Consider the following 19,582-nt stretch of genomic DNA (forward strand, 5'->3'; position numbering starts at 1 on the left):
TAATGATGTTTATTCTTCCTAACCATGAGCACAGTATATGCTTCCACTTGTTTGTATCTTCCGTGATTTCTTTTATTAATGTTTTATAATTTTTCGAGTACAAGTCTTTAATCTCCCTGGTTAAATTTATTCCTAGGTACTTTATTTTTTTGGTTGCAATGGTGAAGGGGATTGCTTCCTTAATTTCTCTTTCTGACAGTTCATTGTTAGTGTATAAAAATGCCTCTGATTTCTGAGTATTAATTTTGTATCCTGCCACCTTGCTGAATTCATTTATCAGGTCCAGTAGTTTTTTGACTGAGACTTTAGGGTTTTCTAAAGTACAATATCATATTATCTGCAAATAATGATAGTTTTACTTCTTTTCCAACTTGAATGCCTTTTATTTCTTCTTCTTGTCTGATTGCTGTGGCTCGGACTTCCAGGACTATGTTGAATAAGAGTGGTGAAAGGGGGCATCCCTGCCTTGTTCCTGATCTTAAGGGGATTGCTTTTAATTTTTGCCCATTGAGTATGATATTGGTTGTGGGTTTGTCATAGATGGCCTTTATCAAGTTGAGGTATGTTCCCTGTATTCCCACTTTGCTGAGAGTTTTGATCATGAATGGGTGCTGGATTTTATCAAATGCTTTTTCTGCATCTATTGAAATTATTTGGTTTTTCTATTTTCTTTGGTTTATGTGATGAATCATATTGATTGATTTGTGAATATTGTACCAGTCTTGCCTCCCAAGAATAAATCCCACTTGACCATGGTGTATGATTTTTTTCATATATTGCTGGATCCGGTTTGCTAATATTTTGTTGAGGATTTTAGCATCTAAATTCATCAGGGATATTGGCCTATAATTGTCTTTCTTTGTGTTGTCTTTGCCTGGTTTTGGAATCAGAATTATAATTGCCTCATAAAAGGAGCTTGGAAGTCTTCTTTCCTCTTGAATTTTTTGAAATAGCTTGAGAAGGATAGGAGTTAGTTCTTCTTTGAATATTTGGTAGAATTCACTTGTGAAGCCATCAGGCCCAGGACTTTTCTTTTTTGGGAGTTTTTTGATAACTGTTTCAATCTCATTTGTTATAATTAGTCTGTTTAGGTTTTCTGATTCTTCCAGATTAATTTTTGGAAGATTATATGTTTCAAGGAATTTTTCCGTTTTATCTAGGTTGTCTAAGTTTTTTGGCGTACAGTTCTTCATAGTATTTTCACACAATATTTTGTATTTCTGTTGTATCAGTTGTTATTTCTCCACTCTCATGAGAGTGGAAAAAATTTTATTTATTTGAGTCCTCTCTCTTCTTTTCTTGGTGAGTCTGGTTAAAGGTGAATCGATCTCGTTGTTAATCTATTCGTTATTTAATAACATGCTATTTAGTTTCCAAGTGTTTAAGTATTTTTCAGTTTTTCTGTTGTGGTTGATTTCTAGTTTCATGCTGTTGTGATCAGAGAAAGTGTTCGATATGATTTCAATCTTAAATTTGTTGAGACCGCTTTTGTGCCCTAACATGTGGTCTGTCCTAGATAATGTACCATAATCACTTGAAAAGAATGTATATTCTGTTGCTTTAGGGTGAAAGGTTCTGAAGATATCTATTAAATCGAGTTGATCTAGTATGTCCTTTAAGTCTGCCGTTTCTTTGTTAATTTTTTTTCTTGAAGATCTATCTAGTGATGTAAGTGGGGTATTGATATTCCCTACTATTATAGTATTGCTGTTGATCTCGTCCTTTAAATCCATCAAAGTCTGCTTTATATATTTAGGTGCTCCTATATTAGGTGTGTAGATATTTATAATAATTATATCTTCCTGTTGGATTGCTCCCTTTATCATTATGTAGTGACCTTCTTTATCTCTTACTATAGCCTTTGTTTTAAAGTCCATTTTATCTGATATAAGTATTGCTACCCCAGCTTTTTTTTCATTTCCATTTGCATGAAATATTTTTTTCCATCCTTTTATCTTCAGTCTATGTGCATCTTTTGTTTTAAGGTGTGTCTCTTGTAGACAGCATATGTATGGGTCCTGTTTTCTTTCTTTTTGGGGGGGGGGGTCCTGTTTTCTTATCCACGCAGCTACCCTATGTCTTTTGATCAGATCATTTAATCCATTTACATTTAAGGTTACTATTGATATGTAGTTGTTTATTGCCATTTTATTCTTTAAAACTGTATTCCTCTTTTGCTATATTCTGTTTCTCCTTTGATCTGTTTACAACAGGCCCCTTAGCATTTCTTGCAGCCTTGGTTTGGTTGTAGTGAATTCCATCAGGTTTTTTTTTTTTGTCTGGAAAGCTTTTTATTTCTTCTTCAATTTTAAATGATAGCCTTGCTGGAAAAGGTAGTCTTGGTTGTAGGCTCTTGTTCTGCATTACTTTGAATATTTCTTGCCATTCCCTTCTGGCCTCAAGTGTTTCTGTTGAGAAGTCAGAAGTCATCCTTATGGGGGCTCCTTTGTAGGTCTTTTTTTCTCTAGCAGCTTTTAATATTTTCTTTTTATCACTTAGCTTTGGTATTTTAATTATGATGTATCTTGGTGTAGATTTCTTTGGGTTTCTCTTTAATGGAGTTCTCTGTGCTTCTTGAACTTCTCTGTGCTTCTTGAACTTGTGAGACGTTTTCCTGCCTTAATTGAGGGAAGTTTTCAGCTATGATATGTTTGAACAACATCTCTATCCCTTGTTCTTTCTCTTCTTCTTCAGGAACCCCTATGATGCGGATGTTATTTCTCTGCATGTTGTCACAGAGCTCTCTTAGAGTTTCCTCAGACTTTTTGAGTCTCTTTCCTTTTTTCTGCTCTGCTTCCGTGCCTTTATTTATCTTGTCCTCTAACTTGCTGATTCGATTCTCAGCTTCATCCATCCTGCTTTTAATTCCTTCCATTGTGTTCTTCATTTCTGATATTGTATTTGTCATTTCTGACTGATTGTTTTTTATTATTTCAATGTCCTTTTTTATATTTGCTATCTTTTTACTTAGGTGTTCGTAATGACCATCTATTGTTGTTCCAATATTTTTAAGCATCCTAACAATCATTATTTTAAACTCTGCGTCTGGTAATTTAGTTATATCTGACTCATTCAGGTCCTTTTCTGGGGATTTCTCTTGATTCATTTGTGTTGCATTTCTCTGTCTTCTCATTTTGTCTGTAAAAGGAGGTTTTGGCCACTAGAGTCCACTGGGTGTGGCCTCTGTGTCTCCTAGGTGTGGTCTGTCTGCAGGCCCGCCACTCCCTCTGCTGTTGCTTCCTAGGCATTCGGGTATGGATGTTGCTGGTGCCTGCCCACTGGGGCTGTTGCTGTGGTTTCTGCCTCTCCTTCACTGGAGTGGCTGTGATCACATGCTTGGGTGTAAAAGCCTCTGTGGCCTTGGCCTTTGCCTTGCCCCTGCGGGTGGCATTATGCTCGGCCCTGAGGACAGGGGTGAGCACCTTTGCTCAGCTGTGGGTCTCTTCCTGGTTCCAGGCTTTCGCCCGGCCCCTGCAGGAGGAAGCCTTGGCACCACAGGCCGGCTGGTGCTGTGTGCCCATGCTCAGTAGCGGGACTCCGCCTGTTCTGGGCTTTTGGCTTCACCTCCGTGGGAGGAGCCGCCTCCCAAGTCAGGCCACAAGCCTGGGTTCCGCCAGCAGGGCAAGGCTGTGCTCCTGCACCCTTGCTCAAGGGCGGGTCTCTGCCCCTTCTGGGGCTCCTGCCCTCCCCCACAGGCTGGATTGCAGGCGGCTGGCTGCTGGGCTTGACCATTTTTGCACGTCCCCCTCCTCCTTAGCCGGGCAAGACTGAGCTCACATCTGGGCCTCAGTGGTGGCTAGCGGCTTCCGCCCTTGCCAACAGAACCGCGCTTCCGCGTCCCGCCCTCTGGTGAGCCCCAGCCGTGTGGGTGTGGGCGCTGCAGCTCAGACCCGAACACTCACTACTGTAGTCCCGAAAGCTTCCTCCTTCTAAGCGACTCTGCCCTGAGTACCACGGGAGAGCTTGTTTGGCTTGTGTCCTGCTTCCCTTTGCTGGTATTGCTGTTTCCAGGGGAAATATTCACTTCAGATTTGGGGAGTGACTCGTCCCAGGGGTTAGGGTGGCTGTCTCTCAAAATGTTTCTTTCTGTGCCTCCTAGATTACATTCTCTTCCTGCTACTCCGGTCCTCTCCTCTATCCCTGTCCCCTGGAGCCCCGGGTGAGTGGTTGTGAGAGAGGTTTTCTGCGCGGTCCCTTTAAGAAGAATCCTGGGGCCCTGGCCATATGGCTCAGCGGTAGAGCGTCGGCCTGGCGTGCAGGGGACCTGGGTTCGATTCCCGGCCAGGGCACATAGGAGAAGCGCCCATTTGCTTCTCCACCCCCCCTCCTTCCTCTCTGTCTCTCTCTTCCCCTCCTGCAGCCAAGGCTCCATTGGAGCAAAGATGGCCCGGGCGCTGGGGATGGCTCCTTGGCCTCTGCCCCAGGCGCTAGAGTGGCTCTGGTCGTGGCAGAGCGACGCCCCGGAGGGGCAGAGCATCGCCCCCTGGTGGGCAGAGTGTTGCCCCTGGTGGGCGTGCCATGTGGATCCTGGTCGGGCACATGCGGGAGTCTGTCTGACTGTCTCTCCCCGATTCCAGCTTCAGAAAAATAAAAAACAATAAAAAAAAAAGAAGAATCCTGGGTCTGAGAAATCAGTCTCTTTCTCACAAACAGTATCCTGACTTGTTTCCAGCTAAATACGGTCCATACCGCCTCTTCTAGGCTCTGTGGCTGCAGACTGGGGCTTTGTTCCTGGGACTCAGGACCCTCTCCTCTCTGCTAAACTCACTTCCTGCCACGCGAGTCTCTCCCAACTGCTGTTTGCTCTGGGGAGCTGGGCAGCCCTCTCCACGTTTCCGCTTTTCGTACCAGTCTCATTGTGGCTTCTTCAGTGTTCCTTGATTGAAGAGTCCTCTTAGTTTAGTCCAAAGTTGGTTTTTCCGGATGATGGTTCTTAAAATTAGTTTGTAATGCACTTTGGTTCTGGGAGGTGGAAGTTGGTACATCCACCTATTCCATCGCCATCTTGTCTTCTCTAGTTTTTGTTTTTTTAATGTCCTCATTATAAAAGTAGTACATTGTAAAAATTGAAATAGCACAGAAGTTTATAAATAAAAATTCCTTGTTCTATACCCTTTTTTCTAATCTTATTTGCATATACCCAGATGTGATAAGTAACTTTTAATCTGATGGGGGTTTTTTCAGTATAAAATTAATTTTCTTTTGTTTCCTAAGTGTCATTGTGTGCATTCAATATACTCTTCTCAGTTCCTTGGTATTTTGGGAAGAAATTTAAAATATAATTTATATGACTTAAAGCGAATAAAATAATATGGTTGGAGGCATTTTGGCATTAGAAAATAAAATGAGGCACTAAGTTTTGCTGCAGTGATGAGCTTAAAACCCCTAAGAATGAGCAAAGCTGGAGCTCAGGAAATTACACTTTGCATTTACTTTCTGCTTCTTGCACCTGCCTGTGGTGGAGATGCTTCATTTACTGCAGGGCTATCTACTCCTGGTTCCTGGAAGCATAGATACATTTTTCTTTTACTGCTAAGTAGGTGGTTTTTTGTTTGTTTTTTGTTTTTAGCAAGAGAGAGAGACAGGGACAGACAGACAGGAAGGGAGAGAGATCAGAAGCATCAGCTTGTTGTTGCAGCACTTTTAATTGTTCATTGATTGCTTTCTCATATGTGCCTTGACCAGGAGGCTTCAGCTGAGCCAGTGACCTCTTGCCAGTGTCCTTGGGCTTCAAGCCAGCAACCTTTGGGCTTAATCCAGTGACCATAGGGTCATGTTTATGACCCTACCCTCAAGCCAGCGACCCCAGTGCCCAAGCTGGTGAGCCCACGATCAAGCCAGCAACCTGGGGGTCTCGAGGCTGGGTAGTTGACATTGATGCTCTTATCCACTGCACTGTCTTCTGGTCAGGTTAGGTGTGTTAGTTCTTTTAGGCAGATTCTTTAGGCTGCTTCTTAGATGGGAGAAAATAGGACAAATGAACCTGCTTAATTTGGGAGGCATTGCAGTAGAGTGGTTTAAAGTCTGGACTTCAGTGCTAGATGGCTAGATGTGAATTTCATGTATTTTGATCTTACACTTAACTGCACATACTGTGTCCTTGGGCCAGTGACATAATTTCCCTGGGTCTCAATTTATTCTTCTGTAAAAAATGAAGATGATTGTGACCTTCGTCTTATATTTGTTGTGAGAATTAAATGAATTATAATTGTAAAGCACTCAGAACAAGACTGCCAGAAAAGAATCATTAGCGATCAGTGATGATTCTGGTGGTGATGAAAGCTGGGATTTTGGTGCTGTAATTTCTTTGTAATACTATTTAAGTAGATCTTGATGCTCATGATAATTTTTATTTTAAGACGAAGTGGCTGTGATTGATGAAATTCAAATGATTAAAGACCCAGCCAGAGGATGGGCCTGGACCAGAGCACTTCTAGGTTGGTGGTTCTTAATGCTGTAAAACTGTGCTTTCTGACATTTGCTTTGAGATGCATTTTTATCTGCTTGATGTTGCCAAGTAGAACCAGCTAGATTTTTTTGACAAAAATCAAACAAAAAAGCTAAGTGTGAGTTTTATTTTCCAAATATTATTAAAATATTGGAAAGTCCATTTCCCAGTTATAAATTTAGCATGGCCATTTAATTAAAGTTAAAATGTTCAAATCTCATTGTATTTATACTAGCCACTATTAAGATTTTGATGTGTTTCATGCCAGTCTTGTGACTATATAATTCTGTATATATTTTTTTCAGTTCTGTTGTTTCAGACATTTTATGTTCCACATACTAATACTGCATGTTCTCCATTGAAGAGCTGTACTCTGATTTTTCCACAGAGTTGAACATTTCCTCTTTTTATTAATAATGCTGCAGTAAAAATCTTTGTGGCCATAGCTTCTTATTTACTTAATTATTTCTTTAGTAAGCTCCTGGAATTGGAGTTCTTGAGGTCCATGGACATGAATGACTGTTTCTGCTGCTTGATATTGGAGTGAATTTGTTTTCTTCTATTCAGTGAGAGGAGGGGAGGCAGAGACAGATGGGAGGTATGCACCCTGACATGGATCCACCCAGCAAGCCCACTAGGGGGTGATGCTCTGCCTATCTGGGGCATTGCTTTGTTGCTCAGCAACCAAGCTCTTAGAGCCTGAGGCAGAGACCATGGAGCCATTCTTAGTGCCTGGGGCCAGCTCGCTCCAATCAAGCCATGGCTGCAGGAGGGGAAGAGAGAGAAGAGGGGGAGGGATGGAAAAGCAGATAGTCACTGTGCCTGTGTGCCTGGATCGGCAGTTGAACCCAGGACATCCACATGCCAGGCCGGTGCTCTACCACTGAGCCAAACGGCCAGGGTCTGGAGAGAATTTTTGATCAGCATGTTGTAGGACAGGTGTTTTCAAATTTAAAAACAAATAGCTGAACTCTTTCTTCAAACAAAGTATTCATTAAAGCCTTAATGTTAAGAGAGGAAAATGGACCTGCCAGCGGGTACAGAGCCTGGCGTTCTTTCTGCCCGCCAGCCCCCAGCCTCTGAGGCACCGTAGTGGTTCCATGGTGGCCAAAAACACAAGTATGGGACTAATGTTTAGTATTATTAATAATAAAATGCCAGGTTCTAGTCGTGGCTAGTCCCACTCTTCCTCTAGACTCACAACCTTGGCCAAAGCAATTTAAAAGTTCTGAGATTTATATAAATGAAGATAATCTTTGACTATTATTGTTTTGAGGGTTGAATCAGAGATAGCATTTATGAAAATTTGGTAAACATTTGGTAAAGTTGTAAAGCAATAGTGAAAAAACTTAAAATATTTTTGCTATGTGAAGAAATACTGAGTATTTAATTTTATATCTTTAAAATTTTTTAATTATAATTTTATATTTAACAGGACTCTGTGCTGAAGAGGTCCACGTATGTGGAGAAGCTGCTGCTATTGACATGGTTACTGAGCTTTTGTACACGACTGGGGAGGAAGTGGAGGTACTTAGATTATATGCTTTGTTCTCAAGATGGCATAGCAAGTAGCCCAGAGGACCCAGGCAGTGGCGGTACAGGCCTCAGGTAGTGGCAGAATCAGAAGTGAACTAAAAAGAAAGCTTCCTTTCTGTATTGACTAGATCACATAATTTGGAGTTCTGACAGAGTGGCTGTCACACCCTGAGTCTTCCAAAACTGTAGGAGATTCTTCACATTCTCTTGACAGAACCTTCTGGAGTCTCAGGAGAGCTCTTGAGAATTAAATAAATCAGGAATTGTTGGAAGCTTGAGACTCAACAAAAGTTTACGGTTTTTAAAGTCTCTGATGTCTAGTAATTTGGGCCTTTGATATACCATCTAATTGCTAGAGATAGTTATAAACTCTTTCTCAAATTCCTAGATTAGGAAGTAACTGATTTTCTTTTGATATTGCCTTTGTTTTCTTCAGAGTTCTATAATAAGTGAAGAAATACTTAAATGTTGGTCAATTACTTTAGTTTTTGTGCTCAGCTTTCAGGGAGAGAGAGTGGAATGTAGTAGAAGAAATTCTGGGTTCTAGTCTTGGCTTTGCTGTTATTAACTTTGTGTTCTTACACAAATCATAGAAGACTAGACCTGGAAGAATCCTCTTCAGACTTTATCTTTTTTGGGGATCTATTTTACTGTTTCATAAAATAAAGATAACAGTTAATAATAGTTCTGAACTTACCAAGTGGCCATGAAAAATAAATGTATATGAAAGTGCTTTGAAACCTTATAAAACAATGTTTAACAATAGCAATGAGAATTGATGGTAACATTTATTACAATATTTAAAATAAATGTTTTTCTGTATTTCCCCTTGAAAAAATATTGGAATGTGTCAGTTTTTAGCTACTCTTGAATGTTTGCAAGTTTTTCACTTAATTGTTTAGTCACAAGAAGTTGAGTTAGGTGTGTTATTTACAGTATCATGTCTTTATTAAAGGTTCGAAACTATAAGAGGCTGACACCCATATCTGTGCTGGATCATGCGTTAGAATCTTTAGACAACCTTCGGCCTGGGGACTGTATTGTCTGTTTTAGCAAGAATGATATTTATGCTGTGAGCCGACAGATTGAAATCCGGGGATTAGAATCAGCTGTGATATATGGCAGTCTCCCACCAGGTAATTACTGGTTTTCATCATGACAGCATGAAATCTTGTTTCTACCATTTATGTTGAGATTGTATAAAAGACACAGTAAAAGATACTGAATTTAAGATGCCTGATAAATGAGTAATTTGTTATAGGTCATATAAGTATTTCTTTAGTTCATCTTGTTGAGAAATATTTTAATTATTTCTAGCTGCTATTATTAGACTATATTTTAAATGTTGAGCTAATGATTTTCTTACAGAAATGTCATTAAAATGTGAACTTGGTAATATTCTTTAAGTTGTAGTTCTGTAATCTGTTACTGTGTGTCCTCAGAAATGATCAGGCTAGTGTGGTGTGGGGTCATGCTGCTGGATGTAGGGACATGTAAAGTAGTGGAAATAAAGGGTAAGTGGTTCTTTGAGGATATAAAGAAATAAGTTTGAAACAATAAGAGTTTCATCCATAAAAATGGAAAGTAGAAGGTGAAGGTTTCCAAGATATATTTAGTGTGATACAGTAGAAGATTAAGAATACTGATTTAACATAAACTTCTTATTTTAGGGACCAAACTTGCTCAAGCAAAAAAGTTTAATGATCCCGATGATCCATGCAAAATCCTGGTTGCTACAGATGCAATTGGCATGGGACTTAATTTGTAAGTGATTTGTTTTTAATAATCATGGCTATTCAGTAGGTTAGATGCAATTAAAAAATTTCTAGTTGGTGTTAGAATGACCAACTAGTTATTATCATGTGGATTTGGAATTTATCTCACTTTTTTTTTTTTTTTTTTTTTACAGAGAGTCAGAGAGAGGGATAGACAGACAGGAATGGAGAGATGAGAAGCATCAATCATTAGGTTTTTGTTGCCCATTGCGACACCTTAATTGTTCATTGATTGCTTTCTCATATGTGCCTTGACCGCGGGCCTTCAGCAGACCAAGTGACCCCTTGCTCAAGCCAGCGACCTTGGGTCCAAGCTGGTGAGCTTTACTCAAACCAGATGAGCCCGCGCTCAAGCTGGTGACCTCGGGGTCTCGAACCTGGGTCTTTTGCATCCCAGTCTGATGCTCTATCCACTGTGCCACCGCCTGGTCAGGCTCGCTTACACCTTTTAAGGGAGTAAAAAGAAAATATCACATAGCATGGGGACTTTGAATGCTGCTCCCTATCACTGCTGTCCTGTCATATTAACCTTAGTTTATTTTTAGTTTCTCAGTCAACAAGCTGTCTATAGGGCTAGCCGTTATCTGTAGGCGTAACAGTCTTATGGAGAAATAGTCCTCTCTGGGGAATGAATCAGAAAGCGACCCAAACCGTTAATAGTAGACTTTTTTTTTTTTTAATGAGAGGAGGTGAGGCATGTTCCCTGACTGGAATCCACCTGGCAAGCCCCCTAGGGGTGATGCTCTGCCTATCTGGGGCCCTTGCTCCTTTGCAGCGGGAGCCCTTTTTTAGCGCCTGAGGCGGAGGCCATGGAGCCATCCTCAGCGCATGGGGTCTGCTTGCTGTAATCAGGCCATGGCTGCAGGAGGGGAGGAGAAGAGAGAGAAAAGAGAGGGGGAAGGGGTGGAGAAGCAGATGGGCGCTTCTCCTGTGTGCCCTGACTGGGAATTGAACCCAGGACCTTCCACACACCGGGCTGATACTTGACCACTGAGCTAACTGGCCAGGGTGCAGCCAACTTTTAAAAGCAGACTGGGAACACTTTCTGTGGTTTATTTGTAAAGTAGTTATTTTCTATAGTCTTATTGAAGTATAATTAATATGCTGTACAGTTCACCCATTGTAAAAGTACAGGCTGATGAATTTTAGTAAATTTATACAATTGTTGAAAATATTATTTAAAGAAAAGAAAAATAATTACCTACAAACATCTTTTCCTTATTTTGAAAACAGTGGGCAAGATCGCAAACTAGACTTGAATGAGTGTCTCTGCAGTGAACCAAATGGTGGGGAGATTTTCACCTTTGAGATCACTTTTATTTCTATTTCAGGAGCATAAGAAGAATTATTTTTTATTCCCTTATAAAGCCCAGTATCAATGAAAAGGGAGAGAGAGAACTAGAACCAATCACCACTTCTCAAGCCTTGCAGATTGCTGGCAGAGCTGGCAGATTCAGTTCAAAATATAAAGAAGGAGAGGTTACAACAATGAATCGGGAAGACCTCCGTTTATTAAAGGAAATTTTGAATAGGCCTGTGGATCCTATAAAGGTAAGATGTAACGTGTAATTACTCTTTTTAGAGGACAGTCATTCTTTCCTTCACTCTTCTTCCTGAGCTTTGCCTCAGACACCTGGCAATAGATAAACAAAAAAATTTTATCCCATGAAACTTATATCAAGACAACCCTACCTTATTGCCTTGGAGAGTAATAGAGACTCCCCCCACCCCATCCCCAGTCGAGAACAGTGTGCGAATGAAAGCTCTAGTTTGAGCAGGTTTAGTGAACCTGACTTTCTCTTCCTGTAATCTAGCAGCAGGTGTGGACAGGGGTACGGTAGCTTCAGGTGGGCACAAAGCTGTATAATAAGCAGACTGGAAAATTGCTAGAAGCTTGAATATAGTAGAAACCTTTGAGTGTGGGGCAAAAACTGCACTAAACAATACAACTTCAAGCCAGTAAGGACAAGGTTAAAGTTTGGTTAGTGTAGTTACTGAGGTAGAAGTGTACATATTTTAAAGAAACTAACTCTGGCCCTGGCCGGTTTGCACAATGGTAGGGCGTTGGCCCAGTGTGTGATGTCCTGGGTTCAATTCCCGGTTGGGGCACATAGGAGAAGCGCCCATCTGCTTCTCCCCCCCCCCCCCCCTTCTCTCTTTTACTCTCTCTCTTCCCCTTCCACAGCCATGGCTAGGTTGGTTTGAGTGCATTGGCCTGAGCACTGAGGATGGCTCCATGGAGCCTCTGCCTTGGGTGCTAAAAATAGCTTTGTTGCTACCATGGCCCCAGGCGGGCAGAGTATCAGCCCTAGATGGGGGGTGCTGGGTGGATCCTTGTCGGGGCCTGTGCGGGAGTCTGTCTCTATTTCCCTTCCTCTCACTTGGAAAAGAGGAAAAAATAAACTGGTTAAAATTTAAAGTTTTCTAGAAAATTTACTAAATGTGGCTCTTCTCGTTTTTCAGCAACCCTAGGTAAAGGTGGACTATAAATGAGATAATGCAAGGAAAAGTTCCTGGAGGAAAGCTGAGGTTGAAATATTGATAATTTCTGTAGCCTGACTGGCACAATAGATAGAGCATCAACCTGGGGTATCAAGCTGTTAGGGTTCAAAACCCTGAGGTTGCTGGCTTGACTGTGGGAATGTTAACATAATCCCATGGTTGCTGGCTTGAGCAAGGGGTGGGTCACTGGCTCAGCTGGAGCCTCATTGAACAACTAAAGTGCCACAACTCTGAGGTGATGCTTCTTTCTCCCTTCCTGTCTCTGTCTCTGTCTCTGTCTCTCTCAACAACAACAAAAAGTTCTGTAGCTTTTGTTAAATGCAGTTGATAACAACACACCATTTCCCTCCTGTGTACCTCATTTCTTGTGCTCATATTCTTCCTCTGACCATAAATCATATCTCTCTCCTTTTCTTTCCCATTCCCTTTCTTTTTTTCCCCCTAGCTTATAAGCATTTCTTAATGCTGCTATATACAGTTAAAGAGAGAACTGACCTCTGGTTTAGACATTTTTTTTCATATACTTATGTATGTATGTATGTTGGTTTCATTGTCCTGGTTATAGCAATTGGGTTTTCCTTGTTCATTTTTGTTTAGCAGAGAGAATTGAGACCCTGAAAAGCATTTTAACACTATCAGATCATCACAGATTTTAGAAATATAAAATGTGAGTAAAAGATTGACTGATTACTCAGTGGGTCTAATTGTTTAGTTTTTTTTAAAGATTTTATTTATTGATTTTAGAAAGAGAGGAGAGAGAGAGGAAGTGAAAGGAAGGTGGGGGTGAGCAGGGAGCATCAACCTGCAGCTGTTGCTTCTTGCATGTACCTTGACCTGGCCAGCCCAGGGTTTTGAACCAGTGATCTGAGCATTCCAAGTTGACATGCCTATCTACTGTGCCACCACAGGTCAGGCTAATTGGTTAATTTTACTAAATCATCTCATTAGCTTTCATTCATTCTTTTTTTTTTTTTTTAAGTGAGAGGAGGGGAGATAGAGAGACTCCTGTAGGCACCCAGACCACCCAGCAACCCTGTCTGGAGCCGATGCTAGAATTGGCTGAGCTATCCTCAGTGCCTGGGGCTATGCTCTAAACCCCAACCTTTTTTGGGCCATGGACCGGTTTAATGTCAGGAAATATTTTCACGGGACGGATAAATGTATCCCGTGACCGGGACAAGCATCAAGAATGAGTCTTAGACGTATGTAACAGAGGGAATCTGGTCATTTTTTAAAAATAAAACATCGTTCTGACTTAAATATAAATAAAACAGACATAATGTAAGTTATTTATTCTTTCTCTGTGGACCGGTACCAAATGGCCCACGGACCGTTACCGGTCCGTGGCCTGGGGTTGGGGACGACTGCTCTAAACAAGTTGAGCTACTGACTGGGAAAAGGGAAGAGAGAGAGAAGGGGGAGAAGGCTGGGGAGAGAAGCAGTTGGTTGCTTCTCGTGTGCGTCCTGACCAAGTATCAAACCCAAGATGTCTGCGTGCCGGGCTAATCCTCTTTCCACTGAGCTAACGAGCCAGGGCCCCAATAGCTTTCCTAATTGGTAATAAATGGGAAAATGATTATGCTTTTCTTATTTTACTAAAATATTATCTTGAATTAGGAGAATTGGTCCTTTTTAAAAAAAAGCTTTTTTTTCCCTTTTACTAAAGGCAGCTGGTCTTCATCCAACTGCTGAACAGATTGAAATGTTTGCCTACCATCTCCCTGATACAACACTTTCTAATCTCATTGTAAGTAGAAAATCATTTTAAATTTCTTTTCTAAAAAACATTTATGTGTTTGTTGGCTATTGTAAACAGTGCTGCAGTGAATATGTGGAAGTACATCTTTTTGACTTAGTGTTTTGAGTTTCTTTGGATAAAAACCCTAAAGTAGAATCGCTGGGTACTTTTTTGTCTCATTATATAGCCTTTGTTTTAAAGTCTGGTATAAGTATTGTTGCCCAGCTTTTTTTGTTTGTTTCCATTTTTATGAAATGCCTTTTTCCATCTGTTTACTTTGAGTCTTGTGTCTTTTGATCTGAAGTGAGTGGGTCTCTTGTCGAGAGCATGTGTAAGGGTCCTGTTTTGTTATCCATTCAGCTGTGTGTCTTTTGATTGGAACACTTAACTGTTGGCATTTAAAATAATTGTTGAACGATATGTACTTATTGCCATTTTTTTACTCTCAAAAATTTTTTTTGTTTTATAAAACCATAAATAAAAATGTTGGTGTGTCATATAATTACTAGTTAACTTCATGGACATGAATGTACAGTCTGTTTTTGTGAAGTTACTATTTATAAAATTTATGCTGAAAATGAAAACTGAAAAATCTCCTGGGACTTCTGAGTATTTGAGGTTGGGAAGGTTATGGAGGAATCTGTGTAGCTTCAGGAGGCAATGAATAAAGCAGGCCTTTCTGGAAGTCTGTTATGGGTTAAAGAGATAGTCTTTTGTAGATTTATGTACTTTATTCATGCCCAATTAGGCAGTCTAATAATTTAACCTCTCTTCCCTCCCCCAGGATATTTTTGTAGACTTTTCCCAAGTTGATGGGCAGTATTTTGTCTGCAATATGGATGATTTTAAATTTTCTGCAGAGTTGATCCAGCACATCCCATTAAGTCTGCGAGTGAGATATGTTTTCTGCACAGCCCCTATCAACAAGAAGCAGCCCTTCGTCTGCTCTTCGCTGTTACAGGTAAGCCTTTATCTTTAGGACATTTTGAGTTGCTTTAGGTTGAGGTGTTTTCCCAAACAATACTTTGTTACTCAAAACAATTTGCAAATATCTTTTAATATGAGATACTGTGTAAGAGCTTAAATATAAGCAGTATGTAAAGTGACTCTCTTTTTCTTAGAGATAATTTTGGGAGGGGAAAGAGAATCCTTATTTTGAATTTGGGCTTATATGGTAGCCTTTGTGAAGAAGCTAAAAACAGAAATAATTAAATAAAATTTTTTCAAGGGAAGGGGGCCTTGCCTGATAATGTACTTTGTCTTTTTTGATGTTGGGTGATATTTTTGGAAGGGAAGGGGACTAGAGGTTTAGCAGTGACAATAGTAGTCAGTTTTCTTAACCATAAGGCACTGAGCCAGGGATTGCTGTCTTGTATGAGTTTGGTGCCAGAGTCCAGTTCTCTTTTTGAATCATTTGAGTAGAGACACAGCTCACTGACTTCTGAGAAGCCCAGGGTTCCCCGAAGCAGGCCCGGAGGGAGGGAAGCTGTGCCCCGCCCGCCCTGGGCCGTGCTCCCGCTGCGCTGCTTGGAGCACCTTCACCACCACACACCCCAAGGTCTCTCTGACTCGTTCTGACTCATGGTTGTAGTTCCACTGTCATCTCTTCGATAGACCTTAGCATTCTGCATATTAGATCTGTTTTTATCAATTCTATTTCTAAATTTATTTTAAAGTTATTTTTTAAGTTATATAAATATGTTCTCTGCACAAAAGTAAAACATTACAGATAAGATAAATTGGGCTACCTCCCCCAGTCTTAGTCCTATGACATAACTATTATCAGTTGGTTTGCACCCTTGCAGGCCTTCTCAGTTGCCTTTGTGTGTACATAGGTATACATGTAGAAATTCTAGTTTTGTTTTTCCTTTATTATGTCTTAGAGATCGGCCATGTCCCGGTATTTACCTAGAAAATAGGTTTCTTAGAGCTGGCATTTGTTAGAAAGCTAGCTAGTATGGGGTTGACGTTTATAGAAGCAAGTCTTTTTGTGTGTGTGTGTGTCAGACAGAGAGGGACAGACAGGCAGGAAGGGAGAGAGATGAGAAGCAACAATTCTTCGTGTGGCTCCTTAGTTGTTTATTGGTTGCTTTCTCATATGTGGCTTGACCGAGGGCTACAGTAGAGTAAGTGACCCCTTGCTCAATCCAGCGACAGTTGGGCTCAAGCTAGCGAGCATGGGGCCATGTCTATGATCCCACGCTCAAGCCAAATGACCCCACACTCAAGCTGTCAACCTTAGGGTTTTGAACCTGGGTCCTCCGCATCCCAGTCTGATACTCTATCCACTGCACCACCATCTGGTCAGGCTATGGAAGAAAGTCTTAAGTACTGCAAACTGACCTGGATGGAGCTTGAGCCTTGACCCTGTTTATGCCATTCTCCAAATTATTCTGATGAAGCAGAAGGGTTTTACTAAGGAGCAAGGGCAGTTTAACAGTTGCTTATGTTTAAAGATTAGAATGTGAAATCTAGAGATTTTTCCTTGATTTCTATTATCTGGAACTTTAAAAGAACTCCTTGGAGGACACTGGTTTTGTTAAAAGGAGGAAGTCATTCTCCCGCCTTTTTAAAAAATTACCTACATAAGATATTAAATACTTTATACTGTTCTTTAAATATAGAACAGTATAAAGAAGAAACCAGCCTGCCTATTGAGACACAATCACAGTTAATTTTGTTTTGCTTTCTTTTTCTTCTAATCGCTAAGTTCAGTGAATCCTGATTCTTTACTGAACTGTTTTTTCTGTCTTGCAGTTTGCCAGGCAGTATAGCAGGAACGAGCCCTTGACCTTCGCATGGCTGCGCCGATATATTAAATGGCCATTACGTCCACCTAAGAATATTAAGGACCTAATGGATCTTGAAGCTGTCCATGATGTCTTAGATCTTTACCTGTGGCTAAGGTATCAAATTTTTCCTTTATGTGCTCTTATTTTTCTAAGTAATAGGGCAAATCAAAGGTTTTATGAATGGTCGTTGGCTCTTTCAAATGATGCATATACTTGCAGGGTACTCTATATTATGTTTATTGTCCATAAAGGCAGTTGGGCCTGGTTTATCCCCATTCCAAAAATGACTTAAGGAGTCCTTGTGATCCTAGTTAAAATAGGTAGGTGAGAAGGCCTATTAGGTCTTGCTACTTAAAGGGTTGTCCTTGGACCAAAAGTATTAGTGTCACCTGGAAGTTTGTTAGAAATAGAGAATATCAGACTTAATCAGATTCTGCTTTTTAACAAGATCTCCAGGTGATTCATTTATATAACATTTGAAAGGTACAATTAAAGTCCTGTTAGTGGTGTTGATAGGTTCTGCGACTTTAAGCAAAAGGAGGTATAACAAAACCAATTTTATAGGCTAATTAATAAAAAACAAGAGTTAAATTCCTATGACATCTCATCAATTTGACTTTGGGGGAGGGGTGTACAGCACAATCAAATGTCAAAATAATCTGGAGATATTTTCTCTCAACATATGTACCCTGATTTATCAATGTCACTGCACTAAATTTAATAAAAAAATTATTTTTTATTTTTAAATTTTTTTATTAAGTGAGAGGCAGGGCAGCAGGTACAGGCTCCTGCATGCATCCCGACTTGGATCCACGCATCAAGAAGGATGCGTGAGCCCCCTAAGGGCAGAGCTCTGCCATCTGGGGATGCTGCTATGTTGCTTGGCAAGGAGCTATTTCAGCGCCTGAGGTGAGGCCACGGAGCCATTCTCAGCTCCTGGGGCCAACTTGCTCCATGGCTGCGGGAAGGGTGGAGAAGCAGAGGGTCACTTCCCCTGTGTGCCCTGAATGGGAATTGAACCCAGGACTTCCACATGCTGGACTGACGCTCTACCACTGAGCCAACCGGCCAGGGCCTCATCAATGTTATCATGAAATAATGTTATATATTACGTTGTTATTCAACTGATTCTCAAAGGAGAGGCATGTCTCACTAGGGGAGGATATTGGAGTTACTTACGGTAGGAGTGATGACCCATTCTCAATGATGTATGTATTCCTCAGGTGTGTTGGGGCAGAAATAAAAGTTTAGCAAAGACACTGGATAGATTTTGCAAAAACAGAACATTTGGAATTAATCAGTGTCACGATGTAGTAGTTCCATCACTGAGATTATTAGTTCAGTGACTGATAAAGCTGTTGCTGTAATGTAATATTTCTTTTTCCCAGCTATCGGTTTATGGATATGTTTCCAGATGCCAGTCTTGTTCGAGACCTCCAGAAAGAACTAGATGGTGTTATTCAGGATGGTGTACACAACATCACCAAACTGATTAAAATTTCAGAGACACATAAGCTGTTGAATTTGGAGAATTTGCCAGCAGAGAGTCAGTCTCGTTTGCCAGGAGCATTAAAGAGCCAATCAAGAAGGATGCGTGTTACCAAAACTTTAGGGAGTAAAACTGCTGAGCCACCCAGCCCCAATGCAGCAGAGAAATCCCTCGCTTCCAGATTGGTGCAGCAAGGACTCCTCACTGCGGACATGCTCAAACAGCTGGAAAAAGAGTGGTTGACGCAACGGACTGAGCATGGCAAAGAAAGAACAGACTCTGGGACTTCCTCGAAAGGGTCAAGAAGGAAGAAGAAGGAACCTGATTCAGATTAGTTTTATTTTTATTTTGCAAATAAAAATATTTTAAAATCCTTTCTTTAAAGATTTTATTTAAGGCTTTATATAGTGGCCATTTATAGTATAGCTGTAGTCTAGGGCAATGCACTCTAAAGAATGCTGCATGGGAATAAAATCGGTCTGGTGAAATGTCTGACCAATTTTCTGTACCATTGCTGAGGATGTCATGGATGGAATTCTTTGACAAACATTACTGTCTGTTGTACGCACGTGCCAGAAGCTGTTCTAGGTGCTGGAAAGGTTCTGAATATATGCAGTAAAAGCAAGACATACTTTATGGAGATTTTGACACAGAGACAAATAGGAATAGGTTAAATAAATACTGTCAGCTTTTTGAGGGTAGGGATTGTTGTCTGTCTAGTTCCCTGTTGTATGTTCAGTGCCTACAATAGAGTAGAAGCACAGCCAGTCTTTGTTAAATGAGTGCTGGGATAAAGTAAAATAAGGGAAGAGAGTGACAAGTAGCAGTGAGCCCTTTTTTTTTTTAACTTTTTTTTTTTTTTAGATTTTATTTATTCATTATAGAGAGGGGAGAGAGAGAGAGAGAGAGAGAGAAGGGGGGAGGAGCAGGAAGCATCAACTCCCATATGTGCCTTGACCAGGCAAGCCCAGGGTTTTGAACCGGCAACCTCAGCGTTTCCAGGTTGACGCTTTATCCACTGCGCCACCACAGGTCAGGCCCAGTGAGCCATTTTAATTATTTTTATTTATTTATTCATTTTTTAGAGGAGAGAGAGAAGGGAGGAGGAGCAGAAAGCTTCAACTCCCATATGTGCCTTGACCGGCAAGCCCAGGGTTTTGAACTGGCGACCTCAGCATTTCAGGTCCACGCTTTATCCACTGCGCCACCACAGGTCAGGCAGCAGGGAGCTATTTTAATTTTTTTTTATTTTTTATTTATTCATTTTAGAGGGGAGAGGGAGAGGGAGAGACAGAAGAGGGG

At 40.8% G+C, this 19,582-nt stretch overlaps 1 protein-coding gene across 3 annotated transcripts in view; it reads left to right on the forward strand.

Moving 5' to 3' along the window:
* Positions 1-18,656, forward strand: part of SUPV3L1 (Suv3 like RNA helicase) — a 42,321-nt gene extending 23,665 nt beyond the window's left edge. For all 3 annotated transcript variants that reach the window (XM_066348157.1, XM_066348159.1, XM_066348158.1), the window contains 9 exons: positions 6,360-6,437; positions 7,884-7,975; positions 8,940-9,120; positions 9,655-9,748; positions 11,091-11,310; positions 13,928-14,008; positions 14,784-14,960; positions 16,757-16,905; positions 18,180-18,656. In XM_066348157.1, coding sequence (XP_066204254.1) covers positions 6,360-6,437; positions 7,884-7,975; positions 8,940-9,120; positions 9,655-9,748; positions 11,091-11,310; positions 13,928-14,008; positions 14,784-14,960; positions 16,757-16,905; positions 18,180-18,615 — 1,508 coding nt within the window. In that variant the 3' untranslated portion in view covers positions 18,616-18,656. The remainder of the gene's footprint in view (positions 1-6,359; positions 6,438-7,883; positions 7,976-8,939; positions 9,121-9,654; positions 9,749-11,090; positions 11,311-13,927; positions 14,009-14,783; positions 14,961-16,756; positions 16,906-18,179) is intronic.
* The last annotated feature ends 926 nt before the right edge of the window (positions 18,657-19,582 follow it).

The sequence above is a fragment of the Saccopteryx leptura genome, chromosome 9 (assembly GCF_036850995.1).
Source record: "Saccopteryx leptura isolate mSacLep1 chromosome 9, mSacLep1_pri_phased_curated, whole genome shotgun sequence".
NCBI classification, from domain to species: domain Eukaryota; kingdom Metazoa; phylum Chordata; class Mammalia; order Chiroptera; family Emballonuridae; genus Saccopteryx; species Saccopteryx leptura.